Source organism: Mus caroli, chromosome 7, assembly GCF_900094665.2.
Source record: "Mus caroli chromosome 7, CAROLI_EIJ_v1.1, whole genome shotgun sequence".
Lineage (NCBI taxonomy): Eukaryota > Metazoa > Chordata > Mammalia > Rodentia > Muridae > Mus > Mus caroli.
The window spans coordinates 38,752,429-38,768,979 of record NC_034576.1 but is presented as its reverse complement, the minus strand read 5'-3'; the positions used below and the strand labels follow the sequence as shown (position 1 = coordinate 38,768,979).

Here is a 16,551-nt window from a genome sequence, read left to right as displayed (position 1 = left end):
AAAGAATGGGAATGGGTGGGTAGGGAAGTGGGGGGCGCTATGGGGGACTTTTGGGATAGTATTGGAAATGTAATTGAGGAAAATATGTAATAAAAATATATAAAAAAAAAAGTGTATTACAGGATCCAGAAAGGAAGAAAACAACTTTGGGTCTTGCTGGAGAAGGCAGAAATCTCTAAGAGGCTCACAAGAACAGGGTGCTTGAGCTTTTGAGTTAGGCAGGTAACTCCATAATATACCTTGTAGCTTTGATATGTGTAAACAGGTTCCAGGGATCACTTCATCCCATGAACGAAATTTAGGGCAGGCCCTAGCCTGTGGAAGCATGGCTGAATGCTGTTTCTAGAATACTTACACTAATAGTTGGTGAATTCTTGTTAAAAAAAAAAGTCACATGAACTACAGAAGTATGTTTTCATAGTAGAATCCTCTGTTTAATCAGCTCTGTTGGGTTTCTGATGCCAGATAAATTCCAAGTTAGTTTTAAAAGTCTTGGTACCCTTTAGACTCTTAGGGTTTGAAACACATGGGTTACAATGTCATCATATGACATGAGCACTTCAAGAAGGCTTTTCTGCTTTTTATCAAATGGAGCCTGCCTAGGTTGCGAAGTTCAATCTTCAGTCACTGAGTTGCAGCAAACCTGCAGTACCAGGGCCTAGAATTGAAAGCATGAAGTAATATATCTCACTTTGCCTTTTGCTCTACTTGGCATATCACATGAGAAGTTGCTAATGCAGAGGCCCAATTTCTGCCTCAAAATGTGTCTATTTTCGCCAGGTTGTGGTGGCACATGCCTTTAATCCCAGCAGAGACAGGCGGATTTCTGAGTTCGAGGCCAACCTGGTCTACAAAGTGAGTTCCAGGACAGCCTGGGCTATACAGAGAAACCCTGGCTTGAAAAAAAAAACAACAACAACAAAATGTGTCTATTTTCATGGGGCCCATACTTGTAAAAGCTTTCAGGTGGGAATTGATGGGGCTTAATACTGGAAAGCGTTCCTCTGTCCTTTACACTCTACAATACTCACCACTCACCTACACTATACTAACGGAATTTGAAGAATGAGAAAGCCTTTATATAGTTTTTAACTTCACAGGAGACAGCCCATGTATGAATTCTCTTACAAGACAGTATATGTGGCCTTCCAACAATGTTTGCAGACAGACTCCAGTATATGTTCATTGACTGATTAANACCTGCCTTACACTAGAAAATTTCCAGTTTTTACATTAATCATTCTCACCTACAAGCTTTCTGATTACACACTTGAGCAAGAGTTCATACATCTTTACACTCTTAGGCTTTCTCATCTGACTTGGANTAAGGTATGCATGAGGGAGAAATTTTTCTGTATCTGGTACACTCACCACAGGGATTCTCCCTTGTTTGAGCTCTTTCAGACAGAGAAAGGTTGCATTTTCCTGCATTATTTATACCTCATGACTTCTCGTGTGTATGAGTTCTTTGATGTCGAGTGAGTTGTCTCTTAAAGTAGTAAGTCTTCCTACACTGTTCACATGCATAGGGCTTCTCACCTGTGTGAATTCTCTGATGCTGAGTGAGGTGTGACATCCAGGAGAAAGCTTTCCCACACTCTGCACAATGAAATGACTTCTCACTTGCATGAGTTTTCTGATGTAGAGAAAGATGTTTCTTGGAGAAAAATGCTTTCTTGCATTCTGTACATTGATAGGGCTTTTCACCTGTGTGCACTCTGTGATGCTCAATGAGCAAGTACTTGTTATAGAATGCTTTCCCACACTCTTTACATCCATAGGGCTTCTCGCCCGTATGAGTTTTCTGATGTGCAGTAAGCCCAGACTTGCTGTAGAATGTTTTGTCACATTGCTTACATTCATAGGGCTTCTCATCAGTGTGAATTCTCTGATGAACAGCAAGCTGTGTCTGAGAGTAGAACGCTTTCCTGCACTGTGAACATTGATAGAGCTTTTTATTTATATGAGTTCTCTGATGCACAGTGAGGTGGGACTTGCAGTAAAATGCTTTTCCACATTGTTTACATTCAAAGGGCTTCTCCCCACTATGAATTTTCTGATGAACAGCAAGGTTGGACCTCCAGTTGAACGTTTTACCACATTCTTTACATTTAAAGCACTTTTCAGCACTATGAGTTTTCTGATGATGTGTAAGTTGTTTCTTGAAGTAGAAAGCTTCCAGGCATTGCATACATTCATAGCACTTCTCCCCTGTATGACTTTTCTGGTGCTGTGTGAGTTGGGACTTGTAGTAAAAAACTTTTCTACATTCTGTACATTCATGACGCTTCTCACCGGTGTGACTTCTGTGATGTACAGTGAGATGGGATTTATAGCTGAAAGATTTCCCACATTCTGTACACCCATAAGGCTTCTCCCCTGTATGACTTCTTTGATGCTCAATGATTTGTGACTTGTAGTAGAAATATTTCCCACATTCTAGACATTTGTAGGGCTTCTCATCTCTATGAGTGGTCTGATGCTGAGACTTGGTGTGGGAAGCTTTCCCACATCCTGAGCTTTCACATGGCTTCTCCCCTTCGTGACTTCTCTGTTCAGTCAGGTATGACTTCCTGCGTGGTCTGTGTGTGTACTGCGTCTCCTCACTAAGAAGCCTCTGACAGTTACTGAGAGGCGACTTACATTGGATGCTTTTCTTACATGAGTAACTCATCTGACTCCTTGTGTGCTGTGACTGCTGGAGAAATGCCTTCACAACATCTTTATCTTCATAGGATGCTGTCCCTGGTTGGATCTTCTGTGCAAAATTCAGGTCTGCCTTGAAGGAGAGGAATTAGTTATAGCTCATATAGTAACAGGGCTTTTTCCTAGAATGTGCTTTCTGATTTTGATTTGGAATATATAAGGATTTCAGATATTTACTGAGGTTCCCAGATATATCTTTAAAATAAAAAATCATTTATTACCTTTATGTAAAACAACATACCTGATCAAATATATTGGAAATACTGCTGTGAACTTTGACTGAGGTTTTGGCAAATTAATTTGATCATGATGTCAGAATAATTTTCTAATATTATTAAACATCACATTCTTCTCCCACTGGCTCTTATTAGCTACATAGTAGACAACGATGCTAAGCCATGTGTTCCTTTCTAATTGTATATGTGGGTACATTTGTGTATACATGTTTAAATGTATCTCTGTGTGCATGTGTGTCTGTGTGTGCATGTGTGAGGTTATTAGAGGTTGATGTTCCGTGTCTTCATAAATCACCATTTACTGTCTATTTTGAGATCAGGTCTTTCATTAGACCTGAGGTTTCCTAGCTTGGAAGGAATGATAAGCAGCAACCCCCAGTGTTTCCAATCTCTCCTATTCTCATAGCACTGGTTAAAGATACATGTTGTCCAAACTAGCTGTACATATTGGGGATGGCGATCCAAACTGAAGACCTCATGCTTTCCCACATCAAGCATTTCACCAAGCAAACAATCTTCCCAGGCCTAAGGTACTTCTTTTATTTTCCAAATTACATTTCTGTTTGTGTGTGTATGCATAGGCACACCAGAGCACACACACAAAGTTCAGAGAACAAGTTTCTGGGCTTTTCTTCATTATCCACCATAAGAAGCACAAGTCCTGTTACACGTTGAGCTGTCTTCTTGATTTGGATTAAGTTCTAGAAGAAACTTTACTAAGTAATTTCCAACATATATGTTTAGATATGAAATATGGTAAGAGCTCATGTTAAAGATTTTACTTACTTCAACAATTTTGTCATTTGATGTCTGGGCGTTGGTAATTTCAACTTGCCACAAATGCCCTTGGTGATTTTCCTGGCCAGTCTCGTTCCCGGCAGACTTTTTATGAATACCTAAAATGATATTAAAAATATCATTGTTCATGAATAATTCTGAAATCCTTTTTCATGTAACTCAAACATAAAAGTGTGTCTTCTTGTCCTCATGAAAAGTATAAAATAATATTGCCTTATGATAACAGCATACATTTTAGTTCTTCTTGAAGACTAGAATAAACTGATTGACTTCACTGTGCATGTTTGCATGTGTGCCACCATGCCCAGAACAATCTGATTCTTTTCAGTTAAACAGTCATCTGAAATTATCGTCATCTTTTTGATGACTCCAATGATGAGCACTGAGAACGACACTGTATATTGGTTATTATAAGCATGGCACTTGAAGGGCGGCCACTGCACCCATGGTCCCATCGTGCATTTACCCAGGATGGGATACTTGCATCATACAGCCGTTCTATGTCTCACATCTGACAAAAAACTCAACAGTAGCTGGATAATTCTTTATTATCAACAACTGTGTATATGGGTTCTTTTTTCATATATTCACAATATTAATCCTATATTGAATAAATACTGGCAAACCTATTTAATACATTTTGACTAAACTAATTATGTGAACATGTGACATCTTTAATTACTCTATTGTCTTCCTCAATTTTCTGTTAAAAGATTACATTATTTGTCTATATGTGAGAATGCACACATACCATACCACATGTGTGGAGGTCAGAGAACGAACCCATAGAAGTCTGCTCTTTCCTTCTACCATACTGGTGTGAGTGACTAAACTCCAGCTTCTTTATCTATTGAGCCAGCATGTTAAACTCAGTTTGACCAGTGTTAAAGGTTTAACTGTCCACACTATTTAGAATACTCCTAGGTGGCTTAGGGTTACTTGGAGGCAATTTTAAATTACTTTGTTTTCTTCATTTCCTTCTTACCATGTCCACTATTGATATGTAGAAAAGATACTGAAATCTAAGCTGAAATTCAGCTGGTAGAGTGTTTGCCCAGCACACACAGAGTCCTGGTTTCAATCCTCAGCACCATATAAATTATGCAGGATGGTACCCGTCTCAGAAATTCAAGATGATCCTCCCCAAGAGAGTAAAGTCATGAGATGCTGCTTAAAAACAGTTACTGTCCTGGTTGAAGACCTATCTCAGGATTACTGAACTTGGCTGGCACATATAAGATGTAGAACTAATTCTTACCATAAAGGGGAGGGAGGAAAAGCTGCAGATTTGCTATATTGATTGTATAACCTGTTACTGAGCCTTTATGGACAGATGGGCCTCTTGGGGCAGGCCTTTAGTCCCAGCACATGGGATGCAGAGGCAGGTGGATCCCTCAGTTCAAGGCCAGTCTGGCCTACAGAGACATACAAGACAATCACTGCCTTGAAAAACCAACCTGTTGCAGATAGCCCTGAGGCTGCTTGTATTTTGACATTAATTCTGCTCTCTTGGGAGGGATTTCGAACCAGGAATGAGTCAGTACCTAGGTGACTTCAGGTGAACCTTCTCCCCACCTTAATTTGTAAAATAAAGGCTAGAGCTGGTAATTAGGCTAGAGAAGGGAAGGTGGAGCTAAAAGTTTGGGAGAGAAGGAGGGAGAGAGGAGGAGGTGGAAGGAAAGTGGAGAGAAGCTCCTGGCCTGGAGAAACCACAAGTTCTAAGGGGTCTCTTACACGGGGAAGATGGTAGTGTAGCGGTAGATCTGCCCAATCTAGGCATGCAGCTTGTATTCATATTAATTGAGTTGTGTTTTCTTTGCACAGGTTTATTTGGGTTGGAGATTTACCACAACACCAAACAAACAAACAAACAAACAAACAAAAAGAAGAAATGTATAAGAGATAATAAAAACAAAAGAGAGACAAATAAAGAAAGTGGAAAAGAGGGTTAGGTAACGGGTAAATAAAAACAAAAATAAAAATGGAAAGAAATCCATGAAAGGGGAACAGAAAACCACAGGAGATAATGAATCTGGTGGGAAAATAAAAAATACAAAGTTATATAAGCCAGCAAGGAAGAAAACAAATATAAAAACAGAAGAACTGAATCAAAAAAGAAATAAAGTAAAAACACTAACCATGAAGTAAGGAGGTTGGTGGCGAAGTCATTTTTATCTGTCTGCTCTGAGAGTACTATTTATTAAGAGCCAATGAAGTGTGGCAGCTTTGGGCTTGTTGCTAGGGTCTAATCTAAGTCCTCTGTTCTCACCTTACCACTTGGTGCTGTTTGTTGATTAATAGATGGTCTCTTTAATTTTATGCATCAACAATAGGGCATATTCAGCCAAAAACTTGCATGGTTTCCTATGAAGAAAACACATCAGAAACAACCAAAAACTAGGTGATGGGTTGATACAGCTAATTCTTTCCAGAAACTCCAAAATAAAGTGTCTGGTCTAGGGCTAGGTAAGTTGGTGAGAAGGTTCAACATGACCAGCACGGTAACTGTGCTCTCACTGCCCTCCTTTGCTCTGTATGCATTCACTGACCTGCAAGGCTGAGGACAGAGGAGTCTCCCATAGGCCATGGCTCAAATCCATGCTCCAACTGGAAGATCACCTCAGGTTTGGTCATGCAATGTCCTGTAAGTGGTAAAGAAGAAACAAGTTTGGCAAAAGTGTTAGGTGCAGTCCACTAACACTAATGAGAGACAGCAGATCTAATTCAGGACCTGTGAATCAGTGAATCAGAAACTTTCCTTAGAGGGTCGACACTTCCGTTCTTCACTGACTGGAATATCATCGTCAAACAGCATAGTGATTTCCAGAAAGTTCAAGAAAACAGAAATGAATAGGAGAGGAAATACAATAAAAGAAAAGAATATTTAATACAAATTATACAAGGGACTGAAGAGATGTTTCCGTTGTTAAGGCCACTTGCTAATCATATAGAAGACCTGGGTTCAGTTCCCAGCAACCACATCAGGTGGTACAAACCACCTGTAAGTCTAGTTCCAGGAAATTGGACACTCTTTTCTATCTGTCCATACTGAATGGACATGGTATAAATGAAAATAAAATTCTAAAATATTTTAAATAAAATAAACTCCTAGGCATGGCAAAGCATGTATTTAATCCCAGCAATTGGAAGAGGCAGGCAGATCACTTTCAGATAAAGGCCAGCCTGGTGTATGTAATGAATTCCAGGCCAGCCAGGGCCATGTAGTAAGATTCTTTTCAAAAATAAATAAATTAAATAACCCAGGCAGAGTTTAAAAATCAATGAAATATAAGGATCATTCAATATACACACATGATCATTGATATGAAAATGTTTCCCCTGTGTTTTCTAGAAGACAAAGACAACAAAACTGGAGAGATAAGTCACACACCAGCAAATGACTCTGTTCAGCTATTAAAAAGAATGAATTTATGAAATTCCTAGGCAAATAATTGGACCTGGAGGGCATCATCTTGAGTGAGGTAACACAATCACAAAAGAACTCAAGTGATATGTTCTCACTGATAAGTGGATATTAGCCCAGAAACTTAGAATACCCAAGATATAAGATACAATTTGCTAAATGCATGAAACTCAAGAAGAACGAAGACCAAAGTGTGGACACTGTGCACCTTCTTAGAATTGGGAACAAAACACGAACATACACTAGCAAGATTTTGCTGAAAGGACCCAGATATATCTGTCTCTTGTGAGACTATGCCTGGGCCTAGCAAACACAGGAGTGGATGCTCACAGTCAGCTATTGGATGGATCACAGGACCCCCCAATAGAGGAGCTAGAGAAAGTACCCAAGGAGCTAAAGGGATTTGCAATCCTATAGGTGGAACAACAATATGTGAACTAACCAGTACTCCCCTGGAGCTCGTGTCTCTAGCTGCATATGAATCAGAAAATGACCTAGTTGGCTATCAGTGGAAAGAGAGGCCCATTGGTCGTGCAAACTTTATATGCCTCAGTACAGGGGAACACCAGGGCCAAGAAGTGGGAGTGGGTGGGTGGGGGAGTTGGTGGGGGAACATGTGGGGGACTTTTGGGATAGCATTGGAAATGTAAATGAAATAAATACCCAATTTAAAAAAAAAAAGAAAAGAGCCTTTTAAAATTAAGGACTTTGATGTATAGCACTTCACAGTTGATGACTTTTGGTGGGGTTGGCAAGGGAAAAGACTCAGTTATCTTTAAGGGGCTGGCCACTGGGAGTTTAACCATGATCCAGTGATTATACGGGCAACAAAACTTGACCTGATGTACCCCCCTTTTCTTCTTTTCTGGGGGAAGGGCACAAGGGTTTGGGGAGTCCTGAGAAGACTGAGAATTGAGTATGATCAGGGTGCATTATGTAAAATTCCCAAATAGTCAATAAAAATATTATGTTGGAAATTTTATTTAAATGTTCATTATTTTTACTGTTTATTTGTTTTTCGTTTAGGCATGCTGCAAATTACATGCAGAATCTCAGTCATACTACATAAGCCTCTTACCAATTAGCAATAATCACAAATCAACTTTTCTTTTAGATTTAGTTCATTTTATGTGTGTGAGGATTTTTCCTGCATGTATGTATTATATACACCAAGTGCATGCCTGGTGCCTACAGAGGTCAGAAGAAGTCATCAGATACCCGGAACTGGAGTTAGAGATGATTGTAAGCCACCACGTGTGTGCTGGGAATCAACTTGAATCCTTGGTGAGAGCAACAACTATTTAGGCTCAGCAAGTCCACTTGTAAAATTTGTTTACTACATGTATTTGTGTGTGTGTGTGTGTGTGTGTGTGTGTGTGTTTGAGCATGAACATGTGGAAGATGGAGAACAACTATTAGCAGGTATTTCTCTCATTCCACACTGTTGGTACTGGGGATTGAACCTGGGAAGTCAGGCTTGGCAGCAAGCACCTTTATACTGAGCCATCTCACCAGCCCCACAACTCTGTTTTATACAAACAAAGTAGTCAAGATAAGTACAGTCATTGTCTAGTGCCAAACAGTCATCCCTAAAGGCATAAATATAAATATTATATGATCCAACAGGAGGCAGAGGCCCAGACATAAGGAAACTTCTGTTCACAAGTATGAAGTGAGAAAATAAGCCAAATTCAGGTTGAATCTGAATTCTAGGCCAGTCTGCTCTATAGAGTCCCAGGATACTCAGGACTACACAGAAAATTCTTATCTAAAAAAAAAAAAAACTTAAAAGGGGGGTGTGGGGGGCCGAGTCCATGGCTCCGTGGTAGAGAGTACTAAATGCCCTTGCAGAGAACTGAAGTTCAGTTTGCCAGACCCACCTGGCAGCTCACAACCATCTGTAACTCTGGTTCCAGGAGATCTGATGCCCTTTTCTGACACCCACACCCCAGGCTTCTAGACACATGGATATACACTCAGGCACACACATAAAATAAATATTAAAAAAAACCACACACACATTTAAAGGCCAACCTCAGCTATGTAATGTGCAAGCTGAGATAAACTAGACACTAGAAACTAGATGTTAGTAGAGAACTACCTACTGTGGCATAGACTAACACTATTCACTGAAGTAAATGAAGTCATACAGTGACATGTACACCCTGGAGGGGGTTATGGGAAGCTATAGGGCTGTCATTTCCTCTGAGCTTAAAGTCCAGTAGCTATGGTGAACTGCAGGAGATTCCAGTCCACAGTCATGGCAACACTGGGCCATAAAGTGAATACCTAGCTCTGGGGTGATGATAATATTGTGAGTCTCTTGAAATTTCCACATAGGGTTGTCATAAACAAGATCATCATTCCATTCAGGACTGGCTTTTAGCACTAGGTACAACCTGAGTAGGGCTGGACCTCTTGGTGCTATGATTGTCTGAGTGCCCTTGTTCCCTAGGGATCCCAGGAAGTTCACTTATGGTCTAAACTGGAATTGATGGAACCTTTCTTTTGGCTTATTTTCTCACTTCATACTTGTGAACAGAAGTTTCCTTATGTCTGTCCAGGAAAATAAAAAAAAACATAATATAAATATGTCATAGAACAGCCCACTCCCAACACCAAAAACAAACAAAACAACACTGGACAGCCCTTATTTTATTTGCAAGTCAAGTTTACTGTGCAGTAGTAGTGAGAAAAATTAAAAAAAAACAAAAACAAAACAGCAACAGTAACAGCAACAACAACAACAAAATAAAAACCCCAGTAATCTTCAGAACACTGAAAACATCTAGGGAAGAGGGGAATGGGCAGAAGAAAGGGAGTATTTACTGAGATGCATATGGAAGTAATGAGTAAGCCCCACCTCCCAAGATGGGGTTTTCTTGTGTAGACCTAGCTATTCAGATACTCGCTGTCTTGAACACCCTGTCCTCCCCTTCCAAAGTCAGCAATAATTCTAAAATTACCATCCAACGCTGTAATTGGCACTTAGGGTCAGAGCACAGACTCACCCAAGAACAGGAGACTGCTGTAGTTCTCCAGCATCACGTCCCTGTAGAGAGTCCTCTGAGCCACATCCAGATGCTGCCATTCGTCCCAGGAGAAGTCCACAGCAATGTCCTCAAATGACACGGAACCCTGGAGTGACACATTTCTTTTTAAGCCACAAGTACTCAGCTTTGAGAACACAAATTTTCTCAATGTGGTTTCACTATCCTCTCTGTATGGTTTTCCCTGAAGACTTGACAGGACGTGGAACCATGGAAGACAACCTCAATGACAAATTGTCTAGATTATGTTGGCATGCGTTGGTATTTTTTAAAAGTAGTTTAACTGAGGTGGAAGTACTCATCCACTGTGGATGTTATTCTCTCAAGTGCTGGGTCCTGAGTTTTAAGAAGCAAAGGGAGAGAGAGAGAGAGAGAGAGAGAGAGAGAGAGAGAGAGAGAGAGAAGCATTTGTTTCCTGTGCTTTGTTTATGGATCCAATGTGATCAGTTATTTCAACCTCCTGCCACTGAGATTTCCAGAGTACAGGTGTTTGAAAGGAAAAGAGTGGGGCTAAANGGAAGCCCTAGCACTCTGCTGTACAAACTGTTAAATGATGTAGCACTAGTCTCAGTCCTGGCCAGGGAAGCTTGCTAACAGTAGGAAANAGTTAATACAGAGACTTGGCACTGGGCAGAATGCCAAGAATAAGTGACCACTGACTGCTCAGCTGTCCATGGGCATCTATTCTCACCCCCTCCAAGGTTCAGGGAACACCACTGAAGCATCCATGGAAAGTGTAAGAGTCAGCAAATGGGAAGGAGTTCTGGGAAACACTGTCAGACATGACACAGCTATTACACCCAGGAACTCACACCTGCAGTGCCCACTTCACAAGACAAGGCCCAGCAACATTTAACTGTGGCTGGAGAAGGCACATAAGGCCTCACTTCCCTCTCTAGAGCTCTTGGTAGTTAATAGATCCTGGAGGGGCATCCTATTTCTTGGTAGTGTGGTCACTGGGAAGGGGCCTTTGCTCATGATGGGACACACACACACACACACACACACACACACACACACACACACACACACGTGCACACTAGAGAGATTTGTTGTGAAGAGAAAATTGGGTAAGTGTGTCAAATCACATCATATATGTGTATAATTTTTAAAGCGGGAGAATATAAAATCAGTACAGCTATTTTATAATGTGATATATTGGTCATGTCATAAAAATAATTGAACAGGGCTGGAACTCAACAACCAAAAGTACTGTCTGCTGGTGCAGGGGACCAGGTTCAATTCACAGCATCCACATGGTGGCTTACAACTGTAACTCTAGTCCAGTGGATCTGATGTCCTCTTCTGGCTTCCAAGGCCACTTGGTACTCATGTGATGGACAGGCATACATGTAGGTAAAATATACATGTAAAATAAAAATATCATTTTAAAATAAAAAATTTTAAATTAAACAAAGATGAAGCGACAGCAGGTGTAAAAGAGAGTCCGTTCACATGCCTAGGTGCAGGTAGTCCTGGACCCACCTCCCAGGTATGGAAAGTGGAGGGGCAGAGATTCAATCAGCCACTATCTTCTCCTCAGGTAGCGTTTCCATACTTGGGAACTAAAGACAAGTCCGCGACAGCCAAGCCATAGTGCTGGCCGGCGCTCGTACACCTAAATTTGGAGAGTCCGGTTCAAAAACCACAAAGACGTGGAAACAGACACACACACCCAAAGGCGCACTCAAAACCCAGCAGAAAACACAGCGCGAGTCCGGGAACGCACTGGCCTAGATGCAGCGACGACTGCGCTTTCCGCAGCGCGCCTTGGCCAGGCCACTCTCAAAAGTCTATCTCGGCCACCCCGGCCCAGGTGCCCGAAAACCCATCAGCCCTGGCAGGACACCAGTGCCGGGCTGGACGGGACCGTCCGGAGGGGCCAGGCAGGAAGGTGCGGTGTGCCAACACTGAGTCCAGGTCAGGACGCCATGCGCTCACCATTTCTGGTTCCTGGACACCAGGGTCCTAATTATGGAGCTTCCCCCAGCAGCGATCGGCACGGACGACAGAAAGAGGCAGAGAATCCCAGATACTGAGATGGAGAAGTGCCTGACAGATCCCAAGGTGGGTTGGGGTGGGTGGGAGAAGTGAGAGAAGAAAAGAGTGCCTTAGTTCTGAACAAAGCCAGCTCCCTGTCTGTCAGGGAATCTGATTGGAGGCTCTTTTAACAGTGCTTTTGATTGGGCGGGGCTTCAAGCTTTGCACTCCTGTGTGGAGGGCTAGAGAAGCAAGGGAGTGTACCTGCATTGCACAGAAAAGCCAGAGAGGTTGTAGGACACTACCTCAGCAAGCACTCTGGCCTCATGGAAAGACTGACCAGTTTTTGCTAACCGAATATTTTAAGGCAGAAGCTTTTCCACAATTAATTGAATATTCGAGGGTAACCTTCTACGTTAGATTATATCAGCTAATGTTGATATACAAATGTTTCTTATTCATAACTGGAAATAATATCAGCCTTAACAAAAACCGGGCAGCACAGAGGATGAGAGTTTCATGGTTAATTTGTAAAAACTCTCAGATTTTTTTTTTCCTTTTCTGTTATATTCAAATTAGAAGAGAACACACACGCACACACACACACACACACACACACACACACACCTGGTGGTGTCAAATATAAAATGCTTTCCTTTAAAAAGAAAACCCTTAAGGCTGTAAGGGAGATGGCTTTTAGTGGCAAACTTTAGGTATGTTAATTGCTGGCTTTATGTTTAAAAGTTTAACTACAGAGCAAAATTGGACTTCCAAATGTTAAAGGCTGTTTTGGCAAATTCTGGTCTTGTACAACTGTAACAAAATTGTTGCTTATGCCAGGTGGTCCCAAGGCTAACCACTGTTTCTGCTTCTGTAAGCAAAGCGCAGTTTGCTGGCGACAACCCTGCCACACACCTGTAGGATCTCAGAAGAGGAGAGTGATGGGGGAATGTAACTTTATGCTCTTTTTGTTTCCTTTATAAACTCCTGACCTAACGTGGCTAAGGGCTACATTTGGGGATCTTGAGCACCAGATGAAGCTTTGGCATCAGTAGCGGCATAAAAGCCTCTTCTTTGTTTAAATCTATTCATGCTCAGGTTGGTGAATCTCTGTACCACCTCAGACTCATAATAGGTTCACAGTTAGAACTGTGTACGGCTGTTGCAGGGGTTGGCGTTGAGTTTCCAGTCACTGTCTGGCAGTTCACAGCTACCTGTAACTCCAGCGCCAAGGTATTCAACACTCTCTTCTGGCTTCTGGGGACACTGCAATCACATGCTTGTACTGATACAGGGAGAAGTTAAATAAAGTGATGCTAGAAAGGATTTATGAACAAACTTGATTAGTATATGCTAAGTTACACATAATAGAATTCAGACAATGCTCTGTCTACAGTAGGAAGACAGTACGCGTACTAACCAGGCTTGTTAGAAACTCTCAGGAAAAAAAAAAAATTGTACCATGATTGAAGTTTAGGGCTGCTGGGAATGTTTATGCTAATGCTTGTTCGACATGACTGCTCTCCAGATAGGCTCCATTCCTCTAACAAAAGGAAGAAACCTTGATTTACAACCAGCTGTTAGGATCATGCTCTATCAAAGAACACAGCTCCAAGAGGCAGCTGAAGGAGACAGCCTGGGCTCACAGATACCATTAAGTTCCCTAAGTTTATCAGGAAGACAGCCTGGGCTCACAGATACCATTAAGTCCCCTAAGTTTATCAGGAAGACAGCCTGGACTCACAGATACCATTAAGTCCCCTATGTTTATCAGGAAAAGCATAATTCTGCCAGGGGGTCAAGATGAACCTGGGTATTCTGGTAATATTTTTGCTGTGTAAATCTCTCATACGCACAAGTGGCCAGACTTGCCGTCTCCTGTTTCTGTTTAAATTGGTCAGTGTTACCTGGGGACAGGATTTGAAAGAGATTTAAGGATGACAGCATCTAGCCAGGCGGTGGTGGCTCACGCCTTTAATCCCAGCACTTGGGAGGCAAAGACAGGCGGATTTCTGAGTTTGAGGCCAGCCTGGTCTACAAAGTGAGTTCCAGGACAGCCAGGGCTACACAGAGAAACCCTGTCTCGAAAAACAAAACAAAACAAAACAAAACAAAGGATGACAGCATCTGTAGAATTTATAAGCCTAATGTGTATGTAAGTTAACAAGATCTTCTATTCCCATCCAGCCCCTCCTGCATTAGCCAAGCCAGACTATCATTAAAGAGCTTTTTTCTCTCATTTTTCCTGGGTGTCAGGAGTGGATTCTCACTGGGCTGGGAAAGGGGGCATATTTCTGCATCAGTTCCACACATAGATACTCCAGTAAATAAAAATATGAAAACAAAAACTCCATATGGCAGGAATAGTGCTTCATGCCTGTAATTCTGGAATAGAGAAAATTGGAAGCTAGCCTGAACTATGGACTGTGTATTGATCACTAAGGGTTGCATACCAAGAATTTATCATGATCTCCCACAAAGGGGAAGAAAGGCACTAGAAAAGTTGAAGGTGCATGCTGATAAACGACTATATTGAGTTTCAGCTGAGAGTGAGGCAGGGGGATCACTTGTACCCAGAAGTCAGAAGCCAGCCTTGGGAACAGGAAGAGACCCTCTCTCAATAAACAAACAGCTGGCAGACAGCTGGGCATTATGGCACACACTTTTAATCCCAGCACTCTGGAGGAAGAGGCAGATAGATCTCTGTGTGTTTGAGACCAGCCTGGTCTGGTCTACAGTGTGTTCAGGACAGTCAGGGTTGTCCAATGGGAGATCCTGTCTCAAATAACAAATAACAACAAAAAAAAATCATGTGTCACTTGTATACAATCCAAATGAAACTCCTGGCAACAATTCCCATCACTGTTTTCTCTCATTTGTTTTTACCTGTTTAAAGATTACTTTATGGGTCCTGGCCTATTTCCCCGTTCTGAATGAGATTCAAGAATCCTCCCTTTCGGGGATGGAGAGATAGATAACCCAGTGATTAAGAGTCCTGAGTTCAATTCCCAGCCACCACATGGTGGCTCACAACCATCTGTAAGGGGATCCAATGCCCCCTTCTGGTGTATCTGAGAGCAACAGTGTGCTCACATAAATAAAATAAGTAAATCTTTTTTTTTTTTTTTAAAGAAGAATCCTTCCTTGAGCCCTACTTGTTACATAGCTTCTTTGGGTCTGTGGATTGGAGCGTGGGTATCCTGTACATTTATCCACTTCTATAAGTGAGCACATACCATGCATGTCCTTGGGGTCAGGGTTACCTCACTCACAATTTTCTAGTTTCAATCACTTGCCTGCAAAATTCATGATGCACTTGTTTTTCCTAGCCGAGTAGTGTTCCATTACGTAAATGAATGACATTTTCTTTATCCATCGTTCAGTTGAGAGACATGTAGTTTGCTTCCAGTTCTGGCTATAGTAAGTAAAGCTTCTATGAACATAGTTGAGCAAGTGCTTTTTTCATATGGTGAACCATCTTTTGGGTATATGCCCAGGAGTGGTATAGCTGGTTCTTGAGTTAGAACTATTCCCAGTTTTCTAAGAAACTGCCAAATTGATTTCCAAAGGGTTGTACAAGTTCACACTCACACCAGAAATGGAGCAGTGCTTCCCTTGTGCCACAACCTTGCCAGTATGTGCTGTCATGTGAGTTTTTGATCTTAGCCATTCTGAGGGGTGTTAAGATGAAATGTTGCAGTCATTTTTATTTGTGTCTCCTTGATGACTAAGGATAGTGGACATTTCTTTAAGTGCTTCTCACACATTAGAGACAGCTCCGTGGAGAATTCTCTATTAAGCTCTGTGTCTCATGTTTAAATTGGGTTATTTGGTTTCTTGAGTTCTTTATATACTTTGGCTATCAGCCCTCTGTCAGATGTAGTGTTGGTAAAGATCTCTGTCGGACTGAAGTGGAAACATTAAGGGTTCTTTGGAGAATCAGTTATGTTAGATGGTGTTTTGCTGGGGCAAACATGTGAAGGAACATTTTGCTGAAGCAGACACAGGAGGGGGGATGTTCTGCTATGGCAAGCACATGAAAGGACATGTGATGAAGGATTCTTTGCTAACAACATGCATGTATTGGTCTGCCTTGTGTAGTTGAGCTGCATTTTTCGGGACTCCATAGAGAGTAATGCACCAAAAAACTTCTGGTGGTGTGCTGCAGTTTCGTGTCACTTACGGGGACTCAGGCTGACTTGGTAGAGTGATGTCAGCTGAGACAGATGCACCTACAGAGGCAAGATACATGGAGGAGAAGTGATGTTTGGAGGGTATAAGTCGGACTCCATGGAGTGACAGAGACAGAGCTTGGCTTGCTGATACAGCCAGCTGTGCAAGGTTGTCTGCACTGAGC

The 16,551-nt window shown here is 41.7% G+C and overlaps 1 protein-coding gene across 1 annotated transcript; it reads right to left on the bottom strand.

Annotated features, from left to right (window-relative positions):
• Window positions 1-1,441: 1,441 nt before the first annotated feature.
• LOC110297484 (zinc finger protein 883-like) lies at window positions 1,442-15,539 on the bottom strand. The gene is made up of 6 exons (XM_021166267.1): window positions 15,491-15,539; window positions 14,067-14,101; window positions 10,176-10,302; window positions 6,290-6,382; window positions 3,729-3,838; window positions 1,442-2,779 (listed from the first exon to the last, which is right to left on the bottom strand). Exons 1-6 carry the CDS (start codon window positions 15,537-15,539, stop codon window positions 1,442-1,444), a joined length of 1,752 nt encoding a protein of 583 aa, XP_021021926.1.
• Between the last annotated feature and the right edge of the window lie 1,012 nt (window positions 15,540-16,551).

Excerpts from the sequence above, each read along its gene's own strand:
- LOC110297484 (XM_021166267.1), bottom strand. The coding sequence starts at position 15,539 with ATGGAACACTACTCGGCTAGGAAAAACAAGTGCATCATGAATTTTGCA. Across the intron at positions 14,102-15,490 it reads GTGCATCATGAATTTTGCAG|GTAACACTGACCAATTTAAA; the intron begins GCAAGTGATTGA and ends TCCTGTCCCCAG. Across the intron at positions 3,839-6,289 it reads CTCTGTCCTCAGCCTTGCAG|GTATTCATAAAAAGTCTGCC; the intron begins GTCAGTGAATGC and ends ATATCATTTTAG.